Here is a 20,008-nt window from a genome sequence, read left to right on the forward strand (position 1 = left end):
ACTGGGGCTATTTTGAGAAACGTGGTCATCGTGATCTCAGAGGCGTGGTCCAATAGGCTCGAGTGTGGCCTGATGATGCGTCTTGCACCTGAATGGCTTTTAAATCCTGTGCAGACAACACTCCTGCTGCGCAGGCCAGCACCTTGCAGCCTCCCATCTGTTAAATTTGGCACAAGGTCAGAGTCGACAGGACAACAGGGATCACTTACTCTTCCCAGGCTATTGCTGTCATGTTGTGACTCTCTTTAAGGACATTTGTACAGCTCTTATTATTAACCTGGTCAAATTATTGGTGAACATTTGGAGCCAATGCTACACCTGTGTGACTTTTAATCAGACTGAGACAGAGAATAACTCAATGGAAATTTTCACAGTTGGTTCTTCTTTCTGAATTTAACAGTTTGAATTAAACCACATATACTGATTGCAGCAAAGAACATTAAGATAACTTAATATCATGATGAGCTGATTTTGTTCATTTTATGATATTAAAGACAAAAAAATGATGCGTTACTGACAAGGACAGATGTAGCAGATTGAGGTTTACACTGTTTGTTGTTTTTGTCTTATTTTTTGTTTGTCCTTTTTGCTACTGCAGAGGAACTCAGAGAGGAAAAATATATTCAAACAAAATACAGTTTAATTCATAAACTCCACTGTGCACTTAATTGTACAGTATACACTTGCTCCACTGAGGAACACTTATACTAACATATGATACATTCACAAAACTCAAAGGAGATGGATCACAACAAACAATAATGTGCTGGGATACTGCGACTGAGCTTTGCCTGCAGCAGTGATTTCAATTATTTAATCATTCATTGAGTTTACTTTTGACTGTTCAGTTCGCCCATTCTTATAAAGCTGGAAGAAATGTATGAAGGGAGAATAATGCCACTGGGAAATGGAAAGAGTAAGAAAAGGCGCACTTGATTTTCTGTCACATTTACAGAGCCTGCAAAAATATACATTCATTTCAAATGCACAAATACCAACTCTTGTTTCTGATGCTGTAAAAACTAGAAATAATAAGAACTAAAGTGCAGGATCTCCAATGCACCTAAGGTAAAGAATTCGTCCCGTGTTTGATGGACATTTCTAGCAACTGTTTTTGTTTCTTAGGTCAAAACTTTTATATATCCATCCATTTGTCGTTATCATTTTTTTTCCAATATCAGGGTGTCAAAAGGCTTTAGCTGATCCTTGCTGATTATATGCAAAAGTGGTAAACACCCTGGAGAGGTCAGAAGTCCATTACAGGGCAAATACAGTGAGATATACACAGTCTCAAACACACAATCACTCTGACAGCCAGTTTCGAGAGAACAACTTGTGACTGGCTGACGGTCTGTCCAGTGTCCCAAATATGGGAATGGAGAGGATGGGACAGTCTGCCAGCAATCCTGATCTCACCACCACTGAACACTTGTGGGATCAGTCTGAATGTGTCTTTTGTGCCGGAGTGACCAACACAACCACACTGGCTGACTTTTGACAAATGCTGGTTGAATGATTTGTGAGCAGGCTGAAGAGCAACATGTGATGAAGGTGCCACTCTGTTGAGACTGGGCTTGGTTCTTCCTCACACTGTGGTTTATTAACTCAACACAGTGTTTAATGGCCAATATGTATTTATTTTCCCACACTTCACTTATAGCAAATGTGGCACAATTTAAAAGCAAAATGAAGATGGCTTACAATGGTTTTTATTGACAAGAACGATTGTGACAACAAAAAATAATGCACCAAACACTATCTTGCTTTGCATATATGTCAATGTATTACTCATCACTGAACTGGTTTCAGTTATCACCTTTATCTTTTTGGGCTGCTTCCTTCTTCTCATTTGTTTGTTTGTCTGTCTGAATATGTTGATTTATCAGCTCCACAAGAAATCTCCCTGTGGGTTGTACCAAACTGTAACACAGAATAGGTACATTTTCAGGCTTTTACTTTGGAAGTGGAAGCTTTGGTTCATCTTTATACATGGCTTTCATTTAGCCTTTTTGTGGCTTGAGTGGGAATGTGTTATTCCAATGCAATGGATGCATGGAAGTAGGAATCCAGTGATATTCATAGGTGCTGATTTGTATATTTGCCCGTGGTACCCGAGGGGGTATTGGTCTATTGCCGCCGTGTCAGAGTGACAGGATATCCTGGGTCGGAAAGTAGCTGCTGCACCTCTCTCTCGCTCTCTCTCTCTCTCTCTCTCTCTCTCTCTCTCTCTCTCTGTCTCTCTCTTTTCTCACTTCATGTTGTCTTCTTTCAATGAAGGGAACATTCAATTCGGGCATGAAGTTTCATCAAAAAGCTTAAACTCAGTGACACGATGACAACGCCCTTGTATATGGGGGTATGTTGGGGTTTAAATCTTGGTCAATGTGAGGTTTTTTTTCAAGAATTCATTCAAAATATGTTCAACTGATTTATTACTATTATTATTATTATTTTTTTTTTTATTGGCTATCCCGGCACCCTTTTCAGTCAGATCGGCACCCACGGTGATGTTTATGCAGATTAAAGCATCTATTTATGTGCATATACTGAGCCCAAATGAGTCTTTACATTAATATGTTGTTTTTTTTGTTGTTTTTTTTGCATCTTCAATCCAAATGAATATTATTTTCCCCAGTGAGACACTATTATCGGTCGTACCGCTGCCGGGCACTGACCGGCCTTCATACTGGGAGTGGGCGGGGCAATGCGGGGCCACACCTCCTCTGGCGGTGCGCCTGCTGCCGCTGCCGCTGCTGCTGCTGCTGCAAGGGGACTGACTGACTGACTTGACTGAGGCTGGATCCGCTTGATGTGAAGCAGCGAAGCAGCAGCAGTGCTCGGGCCGGAGTAATGAGCGCCGTCCGGAGCGCATAGATGTGCAAAGCCCCCTGGAATATCCGCGCGCTGGAGAGGCCAAAACACCCCGCCGTGGAGGACTGTCTTCATCTGGTCGTCAGAAGGGAAAGAGCCCCGGTGAAAGCATGGCGGTAGAAGAGGAAGGTCTCCGGGTTTTCCAGAGCGTTAAAATAAAAATAGGTAAGAGGAGAGAGAAAAAAAAAACAAAAACAAAAAAAATCCCTCCCCCCCAGTGTGCATGGATGACTGTGTTCAGCAGAGAAGCTCTGAGCGCTGGAGGAGAACCCAGATCTGTGTTGTTCTGCCTGCTATTGTAATTCAAATCACACGCTTCTACTCTGAAGATCCAAACCGCAAACTGTAAAACTGAAAATGTAAGAATGGGGGAGGAAAAAAAGGAAAACCAAAAAAAAAAAAAAAAAATGGAGAATCCTTGAGGGGAGATTGTGGGAATTTTGCAGCTGGCGTTTGGATCCAGATTATGTGTGTCCATAAAGACTTGGATCTGAGCAGGCTGTGCGATTGAAAGGCGTCAAATATCCAGATGTGTGTATGTGTGTGTGTGTGTGTGTGTGTGTTTTAATATGTACATTTCAGATCAAACAAGACTTGATAACACCTCCACTGCAGCCAGACGTTCATGTTAGCGCATCTTCTCTTTCTGGCCCCCCTTTTCCACCCCCCCCCCCCCAAGAAAAAAAAAAGCTTGATGCATGACTGTCTAGCTATTGATTGTTAGCCCAGATTTCTATATTTAGATCTCGAGCTGGTCTCCAGTGGGAACCCCTGGTTTGCAGGAGGCATGTGGTGCATGCATATCTTTGTGAATGGATCCACGAGGAGTCTGAGGGCAGATTAGAAGTCAAGGTTTTAGTGGGGGGAGGCAGTGCCTGTACAATAAAACCATTAAGCCAAGCCATCTCAACGTTGTAAAACTGTTCAAATCACACCGTGAATGTTGCGTGAATTACAGTAAATAATGGTTGGGAATGTTGTTTGTTATTACTATGGAACGGGCGGAAATGTCACTTTCAAGTTAAACAGACAATCATGCCAGTGTTTATAGTTTCATTACTATTTAATCGGCAGACTCTTATCTTGATTAATAATTAATTTGATGTGCAGTGAACAGTTGTGGTTTCGCAGAGCCCAATGAAGTATTAAAATATATTTCTTGGCTGAGATGTAGAATATTTTATGTGCCCCTTCAATAAAATCATAGAATCCTGCAAGTTGAGAAGTTGTATTTTTAGTTTTGAAAAAGACACACATTTCTTCAGATCATGAGGCTTCAGGTGTAATGAGAGTAGTGTTCTGTCAGGAGAAACAATGTGAAACGTTGCTGCCTTGACCTGTTTGACAACATGTTCACGATTTTCGCCGGTTTAATACAAAACCATAGCGAGCAGACGATCATTTCCTCACAAAGCCCTGGCTGTTATTTTGGGTCAATATGGGAACTGTTTCCTCTCCTTTTTGCTGACATCTGGCACCCAGTTCATCCCGGCTGTGCTGTCCAGTTTGTTTTGACTCCAAACAGGCGACAGAAGGGACGAGCCGAATGAGAGAAAACAAAAAAAAAAAAATGACAACAAACACACATCTGGTGGGGCTGCGTGGCGATGCCAGCCAGCATTGGAGAGCAAACTCTCGCCCTCCATTCTGCTGGGCACATACACAAAGTTAGGCCGTATTTTTAAGCCACTTACGTGCCGTAAAAAATTGGCCGCAAGAGTCCCTGGAAAACAGCCGGAGAGAAAACCACCCTGTGTTGACTTTATCAAATAGTCCAGCAGCTGCGAGATAACATGGTCCCGACTCCAGGGAGAGTTGTAATATTTAAATCACAAAAGGCCTCATTAGTTTGCTGCACTTTCTGAATGGATGTTCAATCACCCGGCAGCTTTGAGTTCCTGTGAATGAAAAGCCGGTGACTCGCGGACCTCTTTGCGTCACAGATGTATTTCCGAGATACAAACCTGTTGACCCGTCAGGTCCTTTCCTACAGTGAGGAGTACATTCGGTCACGTGGAAAAGCACATTTCAGGAAAAACGAACCTGTTTTGTTGTGTTATGAAAGGCTGAAATGAGGTGCCAGTGTGTTTATCTTACATAGTCCTATATTTTGATAGATAGTCATTTCAAGCATATCAAATATAGCTGTTTTGCCAAGTTTTGTTTTTTCCCCCCTTTTTCCTATCTGCAGTATTATCCGTGAATCCTTATTTGAACAAAAAGACACCTGAAGAAGCAGAACGAGACATTTTTTGTCCTTAACTAAATTTTGACTTGGATTAGTTAATAAACAGTTATTTCCGTCTTTGTTTTTTGTTTTTTGCAAAATGCCAGGAGATTGCTCAGAAAAATGGATTATGTAGAGTTGCACTGGCTTATTATTTACAGTATTTTGGCATTCATGAAGGCCTTCATGTTGTCGTCACTTCCAGGCCCTGAGTTTCCAGACTTTCTGTAATCTCATGCAGTGACGGCAGTCGAGTTTACACTGTGTTGTTACCTAGCAGCAGTCATAGCTGCTGTCAGTGTGATCCCCCGGGCGCTGTGCTCCCAGTAATGTCGTCGTAACGCTTGCATCACATTGTTTTCATCAACGTCTCGTCCTTTGGCATGAGACTGCGGTCGTGCTGATGACTCAGAGCCGAGGATCTGCTACATGTTTGGAGACGAGAAAGAGGACTTATTATTGTTACTCCCCGCCAGGTGATGACTCTTCTCAGTTTCCTGGAGAAACACGGGAATATCGGAAAACTGAACGGCGGCTACATGGGCCTGAGTACGCGATGTCTGGAGAACACAGGAAACCGGAAACTGACACCTCCCCCCCCCAATTCACTTCCCGATTGGCTGGAAAAGACTACAAAAGAATTGTTTTTTCCTGCATGGCAACAAGCTAATACAAAGCAGATGTAGAGGGACGCATAGCGAGGGACAGAGGTTGTGTCTTACATACAGGAGTGGGCTGTGCTTCGTCTGTCAGCAGCCGTGTCTCAGTCGGTGCTCAGAGAGACGGGATGTCTCAGTGGCACAGCTGGAGTTGGGACTGTGCGATAATTAACAACAACAACAACAACATCAACAACATATGTGCATTCAGCCACACGTGTGGCAAATGCCGGAAAATACATCCTGCCATCGCTCTCTGCAATTTGTAGGGTCCTCTTTTTAAAGAAACGTGGAAAATGAAATACCATCGGTGTGTTTAACGCCACAGACGTATACCCTTTGACATCTATGTTTTCATGAGTTCCAGATTTCACATAACCTGCAGGCCCTACAATTCACATGAAAGCAAAGCCCTGAACAACAGTAAACAAGAGGAATTCCATTTGATTTAGATTATTCCACAATGTACTTACCTAAACTCGAGACATCAAGGGGAATTTTGGAAGTTTGTGTGTGAGATAATGGCTTGCAGCACTGTAACTGTTAAAAAGTGAGCCGAGCAAGGCTTCGTAGAACATTTGTAGTTTGCTGCATTTACAAAATATTGCCTAACATTTATTGGAGTTTATATGATTGATGTTTATTGGCCACCTTCGTCTCAAAGAAAACCCCAAATTCTGGCATATTGACTCTTTTCATGTCATTTATAGGGCTTCACAATATGTGTCAGATTTGTCACCATCACAATCTCTACATTGGTAATATACATGTCACAAAAGATGGACTACACTAGTGCCAACTTTTCATTTTGTTTGGGTGAGAACACGCCACAAGTCAGAATCACAAAAATCAAGAAAAAAAACTTATAAATGAATCCAATGCAGTTTTGTATGATTAAATGAAGAGAATGTGTTATTTGGAACCACGTCACTACAGTAATTGACAACCACATATTACCTGTTTAATTAATATAGTGAAGCACAAGTCATTAACACTTAAACATTTTACCATATTGTTGTATGAAGAAGTCACAACGAAGGCTCGTGCTCTCTATAGCACAAACACGTTTCACTAAATCCTGAAATGCTGGGAAATAAAGCAACGAACATATCAGAGAATAAACACACTCGCTGCATTGGTTCGTTTTTGGGCTTGGATAGGATTTGAAATCAAACAAAGTCTTACTTGAATAAATTGTCAACATTATCTAATCTAACTAGGCTCAACCATGGTTGGCTGTTGAATCTCTTCCTATTTCACTCACCAGCTCTCCACCACATTGCTGTTACAGCCAAAATAATGCTAATGTGAACAGTGAAACTGAAACAGGGTTGGGGGTTGTGAAATCACCCAGTGTCACTTGACAAGTCATCACACCACTGAAATGCCCCGCAGGGTTCAGCTAAGGGGGAGCTACAACGTTCGCATTGGGGCCGTCACTTGCAGTCGCCCATTACAGATGGTACAGTCATTTTTAAAGCAATTGTAAATACAAAAATGTGACTGCACCAGCTTCCAAAGCTATTTCTGGGAGAAAATGAAAGAGGAAACCACACATTCAGAGGTTAAAGGAAGTGCATTTTGTTGCTTCGATCTGAAATTAGATACGTGTGTTGAACAATGGCATGGAAAAACAGTTTTTTTTTTTTGTGTCATTGCAAACATTTGTAGACGGTTAAACTTGACTGTGGCAGCATTGTCTCTATATATTTACACTTGGCTGTTTGGTCGCAGGTGGAAGATTTAGACGTTTTCAGAGTTCAGCCTGATTCTTTGGTGACGTGGCCAAAAATAAATCGTCAGGTTTGCATCGCTCTGGCATTCGATTTTCCCCATAAGCTTCTCGGCCCCAACAGTTTTTATAGGCTCTGTGGTGTTGGCGTAGGGCAGCATTGCTGCCATTTAATGATATTGTAACAAAACAAGTGTAATTTTAGATGGAGTGAATACAGTGTTTTGGCTCTTGAGGGGACCACAGTGGAGGGAAAACTAGATTACACATTGAGTCGAGGAGCTGAAGACATGTTGGAGGTCCAGGAAGCAGGAGTGGGCGGCTGAATTCAGGCGGCACAGGATGGATGACTCGAGTTGGGGGGGGTGGGGAGGGTGTGAGTGGGTGGTAAAAGTCAATTTGGAATGACGGAGGCCCCCGTCCTTCCCCTGACAGCTGGCCAGCAGAGGTTCCCGGACTTCCTCTTGTCCAGACTGAATAGTAGACGCGAAGTGACGTGGAGGGAGGGGGTCGAAACACTTCCATCAACGTTGAGGACTTCCATTCCTGTTCCACTGAAGAGGTTGGAGCTGATTTAGTGTGTGTGGACAAAGATAAAAAGAAATACCTCTCATTAGAAGCCGGTGTTACATCACATTCAAATACATTTGTAAATATTGCTGGGGTTTTCCATTTTGCCCTCGAAGGCAAGCTTTCCTGGAAGCAGTTTGCTATAAACACGCGTGTTGACTGTTTGACGAAGACTGCGTTTCGGTCCAGGCAGCTTTAGGATGGTGGAACAACCCCGATTGGCAACAACCGCTCTTCCTGCGCTCAGTACCAGGAAAAAGTAGGAGAGCTATCACCCCCCCACCCCCGGCCCAGCATGCAGGGTCGGCAGGGGTAAATAAAGGTTTGAAGGACTCACCCGGACTGCCGCTCCTTCCCCGTGTCCTTCAGATGCCCCATGGGAGAAGTCGACTGCGACGACCTCTAACTGTTAACAATGACATAAGCATGAAAACATTCAGCAGACTGTACCGTGGAAAGAGGAGCTCCAGTTACAAGACGTGTTAGAAGTACCATACGGTTCTTATGTTGCTCAGCATTTGCATAGTAAATGGATAAACTAATCTTCACATGCATGCTGTTTTTTATGGTTAATTGTGACAAAATAGTAACCTACTATACTGCAGCTAGTTGCTGTATAAACCTTAATCTAACCTTCATCTAAACAATCCTGATCATAGCTTGACTGTAAAACATGTTTTAACCCGAGATTTACAGATTTCTCTAATGAGGACCTCCATTTTTATTTTTGCATCGTGTCCTTACAATGACATGTGTGCTTATGAGTTAAGTGTGGAATCAGGTCCCTACAAAAGTATTGAAATAAAAACAGGCACGTGTTAATGCTGTTAAAGTTAAGTGGCTGTAGAAATACGTTTTAGTCTTGGGTTCGCAAGGGGAACACACACACATGTGCATGCCTTTGGGAGAAAGTAAATTCACTTATATTCATTTCCTGCAGACGAAGCTCAGCGCAAACTACTATTTCACTTCTTCTAACCTTAATGTTACCATAGCCTGACGCTAAAACATGGTATCACCTGTTATTGACTACCCAAGTCCCCAGGGCTTATTGTGCAATCAGCATTTAAGGAAACACGCGCAAACACACGCAGATTAAGTCAAGCTTCAGAATAGTGTTTTCCTCCTCCAGCAACACCAACCAACAGTGTCAACTTGCCACACGCGGAGACCCACAGCCGTCACGCTCTCCCTTTCCTGTGCATACAAAACATTACATATCTCGTCTCCATTTTGTCAGGCCTGTTTGGATCTGCGGCGGAAAACGAGTGGCGGTGAACTCTGAACACACTTCGTTTCACATTCTCTTAAAAGTCAGAAACTTCAGCGTTAGAGCGTTCGGTGGATTATGTGAATGGACCAAAAAAAAAAAGCCTGGAGAAAATGTTGAGGTCAAACTGTTGTCCTGACCAGGATGTGGAGGTCATATTAAACCGTGAAAGCAGATCGCCATTCAGCTTTTCTTCTCCGGACTGCACTCCACTATCAGACCACACTGCTGCCAAACACTCTCACCACATCCTGAATGAACACGCCAGTTTTGCGAAGCTGCCGTGAGCCAATTTCGAGCAGCCTTTTCCGACACTGTGTAACTATGGCTCACAGACGTGTGTGTTTGTGTGCCTGTTTTTGTGTTCCTTACTTTACCCAAGTTTTCCATTGAGACTAACAAGTCCGTGTGAACATTAGCTCCGAGGTGTACCGCACAAAGAGCGAGTTTGATCAGTAACTGAACGCTGGTTTGTCACAGCGACAGCACTGTGCAGCCCAGCAGGTCTTTGAACATGAACTACTTTTCATTTCCACGTTGTTCCCTGTCATGCTGCTCCGAACGCTGTTGTCGTTACGTGGAAACTTCCGGAACGTAAAGCTCAGCTGGTTTTCACGAGGGGTCTATTTGTCACGGAGGACAGTCAGTGATGGAGCAGCATGGCATGTAAAGGTGTTTGGTTGGAACAGTCAGCAGTAGGTGCTGATGCTGCTGTGACCAGCTACTAAACTGAACCTTGAATAAAAGAAATACGCCTTTGCTGAGACACGACATCAGTTTTTTGTTTTTTTAATCTAAAAAAACAAAACAAACCCAAAACCTGAAACGTGATTTTCTCACTGATTTTAATTTGAACCTGCTTTAAGTCCTGGTTGCATCATGGAGGGCAAAGTAGTAAAAACTATGAAAGTGCAAGTTGCCAGGACTTGTAGTGGTGAACCCGCCAAAATAGAACTGCAGAAACACTTATTAGATGCCAAAGATTGTCCTGTATGTTAGTGTCATGGAATTTATAGAAACAAGATACAAATAAAACTCCAAAGTATATTGGTGTTTGGTGTCCTCATAAAAATACTAATAAAAGTAGTTACTTTTTAGGTTGAGGATTATGATTTGCTTGAGCTGCTGAACAAAAAATACAATATTTGTACTAGTTCATGGTTTTGTGTTATTTTTAGTTGCTCCTCAGTGTAACCAGTATAGTTCAGCTGAGGATTAATAAGAGTTGAAACAAATGCAATCCATCCATTTATTTCCTCACACAGATTTTTTTTTTTTTTTTTTTGCATTTTCGAAGAAAACAAAAACATGCAAACTTAACACAGAAAGGAACCAAACCCAGAATATCCTTGCTGTGACGTGAAAGAGCGAACCACTATACCACCATGTGACTCTGAAATATATCAGTATGGATTTGCGGTATGAGACTGAAATGGATTAGTTAAAATCAGTTTGCAGTTGAAATTGTAAACTGAGCACAGAATAGAACATAAACTAGTTAAAACTGCTCCTGGCCCTGTTATAAACTGAAGAGCACGAGTGGATTAGGAGTGTTATCGCACCCAGATTATGGTTTTCATATTGAAAGTTCTTATCTGGCATCTGTTTCTGAAAGCTGCTTCACAATCATGCATATGCATGTCCAGAATGATCTGTTCTCACTTTAGTTAGATATTTCACATTTCACCTCATTCATGATTCGTTTTTTTTTTTGTGTGTAATAATTAAGTTATTAGCATCATCTCACCTCGTAGCGTAGACTTCCATACACTGAAACGTGTTTCATTTGAAAGTGTGGCTCAGTGTCAGTGAAATCAGTTCTTCTTAAACTTAAATTACATCTAAAGTAAACAGACTCAGTGTTTACATGTATTGTTTCTACTTGTCGTATCGTGGCGTCAGACTTTGTGGGGTTTATTTAGCATCTGATGATATTTTCTTGAAAACGTGGCTCCTTTCCCAAACATTTCCGAAATGGCATTCTTTGGGGGCAAAAAACACAGCTGCTTCAGAGAATCTCTGAAATGTGGCGAAGCAAACCATGCTGCAGTTGTGCTCATGTTTAGTTGTCCTCATTTAGAACCTTTTTTGTGGCCGATGTTTTGCCGCAAAGGGAAAAAAAAAATGTGGGGTAGAAGTTTCAACATGAAACTCGACGCTTCAATGCAAACAGGATTTTTTTTTTTTTATTGATTGTCGGTTTCACCGTGAGGTAGATCGAGTTAAAAGTGGTAAATGTGGCCAACAGGTGCTGATAGTTTGGCTTTTTCTTTTCACCGCATTCATCAGCAATGTCATGTTTTTCTTTTTTGTACGCAAGTTTCTCATTATTGAACAAACTATCACAGGGATCTCTTTGGTTGTCGTAAAAGTCTCAAGAAGTCTACATAAAAAGATGAACTTGATCATAACTTTGGATCTGATATTATAAAGTGTCGTCCTGAATTTTCCATTTCCTTTTTGGAAAACATTTTGGGGGAAAGTTTGTGCATCAGCAGCTGGGATTAACAGCTCGGTGGTGAACTGAGGTGTTTAGAGAATCAAAAAGAAAAGATGGACTGCCGTTTATTTTAATGAAACTTGCTCCCTGCGCACGTGTACTGTGGAAAGTTTCCAGACTTTTTGAATTACAGATGCTTGTTTTTCTTTTTCTCATGTGAATGGGGATTTTTTTTGGCGGGGGGGGGGGGGGGCAGCTGGATGTCACGTGATCTGTAAATGAGGCTGCGGCCATTATGATAGAATTTCTCAGTCCATGAGTCTGATTTGGAGTTTGAGAGCCGTGGTGGTCTGCACATAGTCTGGGTCATTCTTGAATGAGGAAGACTGCAGAGATCTGAACAATGTTTGGCATTTTATAGAGAAAATAAGTCGGGGGGGGGGGGGGGGGGGGGGGGGCAGCAGAAATTTTAGATTGTGTGTGTGTGTGTGTGTGTTTGTGTGTGTGTGTGTGTGTGTGTGTGTGTGTGTGTGTGTGTGTGTGTGTGTGTGTGTGTGTGTGTGTGTGTGTGTGTGTGTGTGTGTGTTTCGGGCCTTTTCAGAAGTGACATGCTTTATAGTTTTGTTTCAGTTCTTGTTTTTCTTCCTGAAAACATCAAAAGACCCGAGAATGTACAGTGGCATCATATAAATGAGTTTCACTCCCTCTTTCCATTCTCACAGTCTCTCTCTCTTTCTCTCTCTCTCCCCATCCTCTGCACTCACTCACTCTCTGGGGTAACTGGGTTGTTCGCTGCTTTTAAACCTCGTCTTGGATCCAGTTGAAATTCCTTTCTCCTCATCTCATTTCCTGTTGTAGCTTTTCTCCAAAGCTAACCACTCTCCAGTTTTCTATCTGGCTGACTTCTCTCTCTCTCTCTCTCTCTCTCTCTCTCTCTCTCTCTCTCTCTCTCTCTCTCTCTCTCACCCTTGATTGAGTACACTGCTTGTATTTTTCTCAGTAACACCCCCCCCCCCCCCTGCCTCTTGTCTTTTCTTAAAGCTTGTGTTTCTGTTTCCCAGGCCTGCTAGTTTCAGCACACAGCCGCTGAAAGCATTCACGCCTTGTGTATCCCGAATGTGTTCATGTCAGAGAGGATCAGAATAACGAGTCCAGCGGCGCGTCTGTAACTGTACACGCGACCGTGGCCCACTCAAACCAGTCAGTGGAGTGGGTGGAGGAACAAAGCTGCACGTTCACTTTGCATTATGTTGCTTCAATCACTTGCGTTTCCTCATTTCTTCCGCTCCGGCTTCTTTTTCTTCACTTTCTTCTGCAATGATGATGTTTTCTTTTTTTTGTGTTGAGGTGTCAATTTACATGAATGTGCTCTTCCAGCTGTCTTTGGGGTCTTCTATCTTCCCGTCCTCTTATTTCATGCTATTTTGCTCAACCTCCCCCCCACCACCACAATGTTTTGCATGCGCACAGACGCGTGCCGAGTGTGTGTATTTTCTTGTTATGTTCGGATACTGGGGCAAGATATTCTCCAGGGGTGACGTTGCTTGATGAAAAGAAAAAAGCTGTGGCTGTTGTTGTTTTCTGCGTGTTTATTTTTTCTTTTTTGGGGGGGGGGGAGGGGCTTATATTGAGTGTTAAGGAAAGAAAACACACAGCTCTGATGAAGGTGAAAGAAAGAGGGTTGAAAAAGGGGATCCGACCAGAAATACAGGAAAGGGAAATTAGGTTAAAGTTTATCATGCAAACAGAAAAATGAAAGCAGCGAAGCAGGATGAGTTCAACACGCATCAAAAGCCAATAAGTAGGCTTTAGTCCAAGAGAGAGAGAGAGAGAAAGGATAAAAGAAGGCGGTTGATAGGCAGGCCGAGACAGACGATTACACAGTGGATTTGTTTTGAAGTCTTTAATCTCACGTGTTGAATTGCAGGTTCCTGAGAGGCTCGGCGTTTCCTTTTGTAACGGACTCACTTGCTTCACGTCGAACACACGCACTGAGCCGAAAACCTGCACCCACAATTGGCTGATTTTTACTGACTGCTGCTTATCAGCTCAAACAGAAATGCGAGACACTCCATCACTTCCTTTTTTGCCCTGAACAGGAAAACAGGAAACGTCCTACTGTATTTGGAAATGTGGTAATGACTTGCATGTGTTTTGCATTGCGAGACATCGTTTTCCAGTGACTTTTTTCGGAGTGAGAGGTTTGACAGACTACAAGTTTCGGTTCATCCATCCATCAATCTTCTTTACCACTTCCACACAGAGAAGCCACCAAGCAAATACTTGAACCAAGGCTTTTCTCACTGTGAGGTGAGAGCGGTAACCACAGCTCAGTTTTCAACTTCAGTGTAGTTTAGTAAACGAAAACTTTTCAGAAAATGTGCAAACATTCATAAGATTTCCTCATATTTTTGCTCATCCATTGTGTCGTAATGAAGGCCGTTACTACAAACGCGCAATAGTACATCATTAAAACTGTCGAAGGCAGAAAATGCAGACATTTTTTTTAAATTGAATAAGCTGTTGTCCTGAAAGCTTGTTCCACATGCAGTATTTCACGCAGAGTAATACAAAATCTGTGACTTTCCAGGTGAAGCATGCAGCTGCTCCAACGCGGTGTTGACTAAACATACTACTAAGACTTAATTTCATCCACTCTTTGTTTACTTCTTCAGATGATTTTTGAACCTACTGGCTTTTTTTTTTCAGAAAGTGGAGGCGGGGGAGTGAAAAGTAACACAACTCTCTGGTCGTTTTGAGCGTACTAACGTTCGCTACGGGCGCATTGAGGTGTCACTTTACACAGTTGGCAGATGTGTGATCCCTGCAGCTGCGTGGAGGCCAGGCTAACAAGCAGACTTCCCTCCAGATTTAAAGGACTTTTTTTTTTTTTTCTGTTTTAAATAAAGAAAGTTCAAACTTGAGCATGTTGAGTTGTTTTCAATCCACATTTCTTTTGTGATACATGTGCTGAGTGGTGAGTAAATACCACTTCTTTTAAATATTTATAGGGTTTGTTTTTGTTTAGTACAGTTAAGTCATAAAACAACACATCAAGTGAGAGAAAAAAACAAGACTGAGGTGACTTCACACTTGACTGTGATAAATCTTGAAAAAAAAGGTTTTGAGTCACCAAGTTGACCGAAAGCTCTGGCTGCTGTTAAAATACACTCATCAGTCCATGAAGGTTTGTCGAAAGGATTGCAGTAATTTAAAACAAACACTATCTTGAGTAAAACATGCTTTAAACCTCCTGAACGGCCTTAGGAATGTATATGTGATGTACTGCAATGCCTTAAAAATATGAAGGTGGGACTAACCGTGGGGCCAATTCCTTTTTTGTCGACGTTTTCTGCTCTCCAGTAGCTGTGATTTTTGTTTTCACATTGTAAGTTGAGTCTTTAAACACACACAGAGCTCAGAAAGCTGTGGTAATCCCATGATGTTTTGGTTACTAGGATGGCCCGGATGGTGCAATCCAATCAAGGGACCTCAAGGGTCATGAATGAGTGCGGGAGGAAAACGGAGATTGTAGGGAATTCGGTCGAGCGGGGTGAATGAGGGGGATTAGAGGACGGAGATAAAATAAATACGAGGGAATAAATGAGAGCGAGGCCGAGGAGAAGAGGAGACCTGGGGGAGATCTAATAACAGTGGGAAGTGAAGGGATAAAGGCGGCGATAAGAGAGGATTACGTCATCTCACTTGAAAACACAGACGTATCCTCAGTCTGCAGCGAGTCAACGCGGTGGAGCGAGTGCCGCTCAGGTGTCGGCTTAATTTGTGAATGAATGTTTTTGCTGTTGTGAATTGTTATAATTGTAACGTAATGATTCACACATTCCATGAATCAGGCTGCAGTCTTGCAGTTATGACATTGCGTTGCGGTACAAGCCCCACTGGGAGCACTCCAGAGAAGACTTTTCTTGTGATCTCGAGCCGATCTGAAAAACTGCCGATTCCTTTTCTAAGTTGAACGCTACAGTTTTTCGTGTCTTTGGGAGAGTGGTTGTGTTCGGCTTCACTGTAATGTTTTGGCAAATCGGAGATTAGAACTGGGGGTTCACAACAAGGGGCAAGGCTTGGAAGGCTTGAAGAAAAGAAAAACATGTTTTGGAACCATTGTTAAAGGAGATCACGGCTCATTTTTTGTGTTCTATGCACAGTCCAGACCGGATTTGTTTTCATTTTTTTCTTGATCTGCTCAAGAATTTAATTCATGGCTCACGACTTTGATGCAATCAGAGCTGTGTGCGTTACAACCTATTAAACCCCCTAATATTAACCTTTTAAGACTCGTGGGAATGTTTGCACGTATCTCTTTGTGGTGCGGTGTGACGTTTGTGGGGTTCTCCCCTTTCGAAGTGGAAATCCTGTAATTTTCTTGCTTCTTTTTCTCAATGCTTTTCAGCCAGCAACAACAAGAGCCAAACCAGTGCGTAAATAAACCACAAGTTCTATCCAAACAGTTTAATTGCCTGCTGTGCATTGTGAGTAATGTCATTACTCACTCCTTCTTCAGTGATGGCATGTGATGGACTTTTGTTACTGCAGCACCAACGTTACTTCCGGGTATTTGCAATAACACGAGTTCTGCGATAAGATACAGTTTAATTGTGTTAATTGAATATTGCGTGTCAGGAATGGATGATCTGGTATGTTTTGCACTTTCTGATCTTAGAGCTGTTGAGAAATAAACAAAATATATTCTGGCTGTCGTTGAGAATGCAAGGAAATATGATTACAAAAAACAATCGGATAAGTTGTTTCTCTTGAGCGTTCTGCACCAGGTTTGCATGTTCTCCCTGTGTAGAGATGGACTGTTACTATAGGGAAAGATACTACTGTAATCTGACTGATATTTGTTTTGCTTTTGTTTCACATCTTCTTATTCATCTTCTTATTATGTCAACTTTCTCCCCGGCCCCCCTCAGGGTTGACTGTAGGGTCACAGCAGTCAGTATAATGGCAAAGAATTGTGTTGCTGCCTGCTTTGTAGCCATACTTTTTTTTTTTCACTTTGGAAGCTAGGTTTTGGTTTTATTTTTATTATTGTTGTCAAACAATCAGCATGTTTTTTTTTTGTTGGTTTTTTTTGTAGCAGGTTTTAAAAACTAAAAATTGTGTCTGAAATGAATGCACGGACATGAAAGACGGTTAAGCTGTACTTTCATATAATGTTGAGATTTTCATGGTGAAAGATGAGCATGTGGGGAACTATTGTGTTCGAGAGAAAGTGACACTTTGCAAACAGCAGCATCCACCCAACCACGCACTCTTTCCCTGCAAAGAAGTCACTCATTCAAAGCCAGAAATAACAGTGCGAGCAATGCTCAGCAGCTTCGGGTTCCCCAAGCAGATAATGGAGCATTACTGGAGCAAACACTCACAATGTTGCTGAACACGTGTGTAACTATAGACTACAGAGTCCGGTGGGTCCCTGGGGGAGAAGAGAAACAGACGAAGCAACGGAGAATCGACTAGTGTGGATTCACGACTTCATAGAGGCGAACATATTGGTCCTGTGGGACTCGAGCACCACCTTTGTGGTTTGTGTGTGTGCGTGTGTGCGTGCGTGCGTGTGTGTGTGTATCTCGGTGGGTGGTTGGACTACATTCTTGTGAAAGGGAGTGCTATCTGTCACACATGTCCGATGAACAGATTGAGCTACAGCAGAGTCGGCTAAATGCCCCACACAGATTCTCCCATTCACGGATCTGACAACACAGACCCAGTGCACAAGAGCTGATTTCCCGTCTCGCCACGTTGTTTGCGCGTCTCCATCCGAGACCACAGCCTGATATTCGTGTGTGTGTGTGTATCTGTGTGTCCTGAAGTAGTCACCCTGGCAGACCTAAGCTCATTATAGGTGCTGTTGGATTTGGTGATGTAATGACAATGAAAGCGCGTGTTAAAGAGTGATACACCCTGACGGTGAAGTACCCCCCCCCCCCCCGATATACTTAAAGCTAAAACAGGTGTGAACTTACATAATGCTTTGTGTGCTTTCGGTGTTCTTAAATAAGTAATAACTTATAGCTTGTTTTTGCTGCAACAGCACTCCTAAATAATAACTTGCTCACCTCTCCCTCCTTCCTCCTCTATTTTTTTTCCCCCCCATTGTGCAGGAGAAGCAAAAAACATCCCTCCGTACCCGGGGCCAAACAGGATGAGGGACTGCTACTGCACTGTCAACTTGGACCAAGAGGAGGTTTTCAGGACCAAGATAGTGGAGAAGTCACTTTGGTATGTTCAGTTTCTCTGTGATTCTCTCGCTTATTTTTTGTATTTCTCTCTTTTTCTCTGTGTAAAACAACTTGCACGTGTGTTGCAATTGAATAAAAGAAAAGGCAAAAAAAAAAAAAAACACTTTCGTAGGTCAGACACATTTTGACGAATAACATTTGATAGTACTCATCAAAATTGTAAACCCTCACCCAAGTCAGGTGACACCGGGTCGTTTTTTTTTTGCCATCTAAAGTAGTTTTAAGGAAACTGTGACTGGGTTTTTAGTAAAGAGCGTTCAAAACTAAAAGGGTAAATCAAAAAGCAAACAGGTCATGAGCCCTTTGCTTGCTTCAAGACCTGATGGTTTTGATTTCTGCGTGTCTCCACATGTGATCCGTCACACATGATCCATCACACGTGGTTGAAAATGCAGGAGCTAAGACAATAGATTAAGTCAATAGAGTGCTTTAAAATGGAGAAGATCAGGCAGAAAATGCATCTAATGACTGCAGAATGAGTTGGTTAGTCACGCAAACCTGAATGTGCACGGAAAATAATTTAGAATTAACAACTCAACTATCAAGTCAGACCAGGAGGAAAAGTCCCAAGCAGACTGTGCAGATTGTCACTAACAGTTTAAGATTAAATGGCACAATACATATTGAAATCTATTCCCTAAGTTCGAGAGAATTTCAGCGATGGCGTCTATTCATCCGTCCATCGTCTGCTCTGCACTCTGTCTTTAAATCTGCTGAGTAACTGAAGGAGCTGGTAATTATTAGAAGCAGCCCTGAGCTCACAAGATTCGCATTCCTGTGATTTGGTTGCTCGTCATTTAGGTGAAGCAGAAGGCAGAAGATGATGTTGAAAATGGCCAGCAGTCTCAAACAGGCTTCTTGTTGCAGGCTGGCAATCTGTAGGGTCATGATCAACACGGTTTAGGAAACCAGGCTACTTTATTCCAAAAAAGAAAAGGGTATTTCAATTAATGCACTCACTTGTCATCTATTTATTGAAGTAGCAATATATAAAGAAAATATTTTCTATGGTTTTCTCCTACAAAACATCTGAATATGGTCGATCGGTTAGTTGGATCTGTTCCAACTGTTTTGCCTCTTCAAGTCTGATTAGTTGCGTCTCTTCTGAGTCACATATATGTAAGCTAATTATAGGTTTCCCTCTATCTTGTAACTTGTTGACTCTGTATTTATGTGACAGCGAGCCGGGCTAAGAGTGGACCGATGGTATATTTCTATCCGTGTGACATCACAAGCTTACATTAAACCAAACAGCTCCTTTTCATTTACAGTCACTCTGTACAGATTGTTTTCACTCGTCCTTATAGCAAGTAGAATAAGACTTATTGGCGGATTTGGCCATAGCTCACTGATCTTATTAGCTTGTCCTTTTAATGTGTGTTGAAGCAAATTAGTTGACGGAGCGTTTCAGAACACACAGTGGAAACCTCCAGGGCAGATTTGTATGGAAAAATATTGCATTGTATTGAGAAGATTTCTCAGAAAATGGTGTTCTGTGTTCATAACTTTGATTTACATCCTCAGAAAATATATAAATAGTATCTTACATACGTGAACTCCCTCCTTTATTCCCCTACAATGTATCACGGGGTACCCTTCAATAGTAAATAATCCTGATTGATGGATCTGAGTTTCACTCCCGTCTCCTCTCTCCTGCAGTCCGTTCTATGGAGAGGACTTCTACTGCGAGATCCCACGGAGCTTCAGACACCTCTCCTTTTACATCTTTGACAGGGACGTCTTCAGGAGGGACTCCAGTATCGGTGAGTCAACTCCAGAAAGCCCATCGTTTCATCACCAGCCACAAACTGGCTTAGAAAGTGAATCATTAGGAGCCTCAGCAAACTTGACTGAGGAATCCCTTCTGGTGACTTTTTACATTTATGTCAGCATTGTAATGAAAACATCATGACTTTTTTTTTTTTTTTCTGGGGGGGGGGAATGTTGCATGGCATGTTTGAAGATTCCTCAGC

General features: G+C 42.2%; 1 protein-coding gene across 1 annotated transcript in view; it reads left to right on the forward strand.

Annotated features, from left to right (window-relative positions):
• The first annotated feature begins 2,811 nt into the window (after positions 1–2,811).
• rasa3 (RAS p21 protein activator 3) overlaps positions 2,812–20,008 on the forward strand; it is a 41,728-nt gene continuing 24,531 nt past the window's right edge. Inside the window, exons 1-3 of the mRNA XM_080500263.1 lie at positions 2,812–3,036; positions 17,898–18,015; positions 19,695–19,798. Of these exons, the coding sequence (XP_080356389.1) occupies positions 2,982–3,036; positions 17,898–18,015; positions 19,695–19,798 (277 nt within the window). The 5' untranslated portion in view covers positions 2,812–2,981. The remainder of the gene's footprint in view (positions 3,037–17,897; positions 18,016–19,694; positions 19,799–20,008) is intronic.

This window comes from Blennius ocellaris (assembly GCF_963422515.1).
Source record: "Blennius ocellaris genome assembly, chromosome: 1".
Classification (NCBI taxonomy): Eukaryota; Metazoa; Chordata; class Actinopteri; order Blenniiformes; family Blenniidae; genus Blennius; species Blennius ocellaris.